Genomic DNA, 2,009 nt, shown 5'->3' on the forward strand with positions numbered 1-2,009 from the left:
TTACTTGCGACAAGGCCTTCCTGGTGTATTACCATATGTTGTTTCCGATCCCTGGTACCATCGTCCGCGCGCTTCGCCACTTTGGGCTTTCGATCAGCCAGCTAAGCGTTCCGGCCTTGCAGCATTGGCTCAGCATGTTGATCTCGAGTTACGAGCTAGGAATGGATCTTAACCCTGGCGACTCCGAGGGATGGTGCCAAAGAAGGGTATGGCTATAATTCAGGGGCACACTTCACATCCTAAGGCATGGTTCGAGCGCTTTTTCTTTGTCCGGATAGATGGGGAGTCTGTCAAGGAGAGCTACCTCCACTTATTCCGTCGGGAGTGGAACTTCACCCGTGGTAATATGAATAGCTATATTTTTCGTTTTGATACCTTGAAGACATGCGAAGATGAGTTTTTTATTATCTTGCAGTGAACAGGATCCTTCCGTCGACTCCTGCCGATCTTTTTGCCAAGCGCGATCTTCTCCGCAGCAGGCCGTTCTTCTGGAATTCCTTCACCGTCGAACGGATTTGAAGCGCGGTGGAGCTCCATCTATCTCGAGCCATCTCTCAGCCTCTGGACATTCCGTATGACGTAGAACCGGTCATTGATGTCTTGCCCGCTCAGAGGCAGAGAATCAGGTCTCGGAAAGGCAAGGGAGTTGCCTCCGAGAATGTCTTGGGAAACCTTCCGCTGCCAGAATGGAACCCTAGTTTCTCCCCAGGGCAAGGAGTGGAACCAGCGAGGTTCCCCTTCCTATCGACTTTTTTGCCGACCTCCCTCCCGGTTTTACTACTCATAAGTCGCTGGACGAAGAGCCGAGGAGGAAAGTAGTCGCCGAAGGCTCCAGCTTAATCAACGAGGTTTATCCTTTGAACTTTGATCTAAATTATTTTTTTTTTTTGTTTCCCTTTCCGATCTTAAGTTCGTGCAGGGGATGAGGGTGTTCAATGCGGCGCTCGACGGAAGTTTCCGGGAGTCGCGTATCTCTCACTTCAAAGCCGAGGAGGCTGAAAGAGAACTCTTTCGGTTTCGGAAGGAGGTCGAAGAACAGAGCCGGAGACAGGCTGAGCTCCATTCTCGGGCCCTTGTCCGTGCGGAGAGGAGAGGAATGAGAGCGATTGTCACCGAAATGAGGCGGAGTGCTGCTTTGTTTGCCACCGAATTCGAGAGCTTTAAAGATGCTCAAGAATTCGTGGGCGATTTTCGCGAGTGTCGTGGATCAGTTGCTACCCTCTACAAGTCGCAGAACGAGAACTTCTCTTTTCCTGCCGAGGTCGCTGAGATGTCGGGTCTTATGAACGGGTGTGCCCATGCCGAATCTTTGGTTCCTCCGATCGAAGGAAGGGTCCGACAGCTTTGGGATTCCATCGAGGTCTCGGAGGACACGGCGGAAGCGGAAACCGGTGTCGGTGATGAAGGAGCCGGAGTCGCGGACGGAGAGGTGGATCTGCCCGTGAGCTCGTTCGGGATCTCCATGTCCAGGTTCCTCGACTTCGAGCTTTGAGGATTGTTGGAATTATTTCCCTTAGTTTTATTTCGAGGTTTAATGTATCTAGGCTGAGTGTGGCCGTATTTGATTTATGTGTGTTATGTCCTTGCGAGGCTATGTGAACTATGTGTTTGGGACCGGCCGTTTGGTGGCTTTGGGTCCTAGCCGTTTTTTTTGCGGCTTCTATATATATGATGAATGATTGACATTCTGTGCGGTTTAGTTTATACTTCTGCCAAGTGTGAGGGAAAGATACGAGTAGTCACTTCGTATCTTAACTCTTAGTTTATCATCTTGTTCGTTTGCTCTTAATGAACGAGGGCGTTCGGAAACGTTTAGGAGTTTCGCGAAGTTTCATTAGCGTATTAGATATAGACGATGGGATATATTTTTAAGATCTCGTATCATGTCTTGAGATGTTAGTGGACCAGTAGGACTGGGTTTAGGGCAAGACCTAGGTTTACTTTCGGCTCTAAGGCTGTGCGACGACTGATCGGCTCTCGTTTTGCCTGTGGGCGATTTCCACCTGGTT

The 2,009-nt window shown here is 49.9% G+C and overlaps 1 protein-coding gene across 1 annotated transcript; it reads left to right on the forward strand.

Moving 5' to 3' along the window:
- Positions 1–535: 535 nt before the first annotated feature.
- On the forward strand, positions 536–1,688 carry LOC125593191. Its single transcript, XM_048769450.1, has 2 exons — positions 536–848; positions 920–1,688. Exon 2 carries the CDS (start codon positions 923–925, stop codon positions 1,490–1,492), a length of 570 nt encoding a protein of 189 aa, XP_048625407.1. The 5' UTR covers positions 536–848; positions 920–922; the 3' UTR covers positions 1,493–1,688.
- The last annotated feature ends 321 nt before the right edge of the window (positions 1,689–2,009 follow it).

The sequence above is a fragment of the Brassica napus genome, chromosome C9, assembly GCF_020379485.1.
Source record: "Brassica napus cultivar Da-Ae chromosome C9, Da-Ae, whole genome shotgun sequence".
NCBI classification, from domain to species: domain Eukaryota; kingdom Viridiplantae; phylum Streptophyta; class Magnoliopsida; order Brassicales; family Brassicaceae; genus Brassica; species Brassica napus.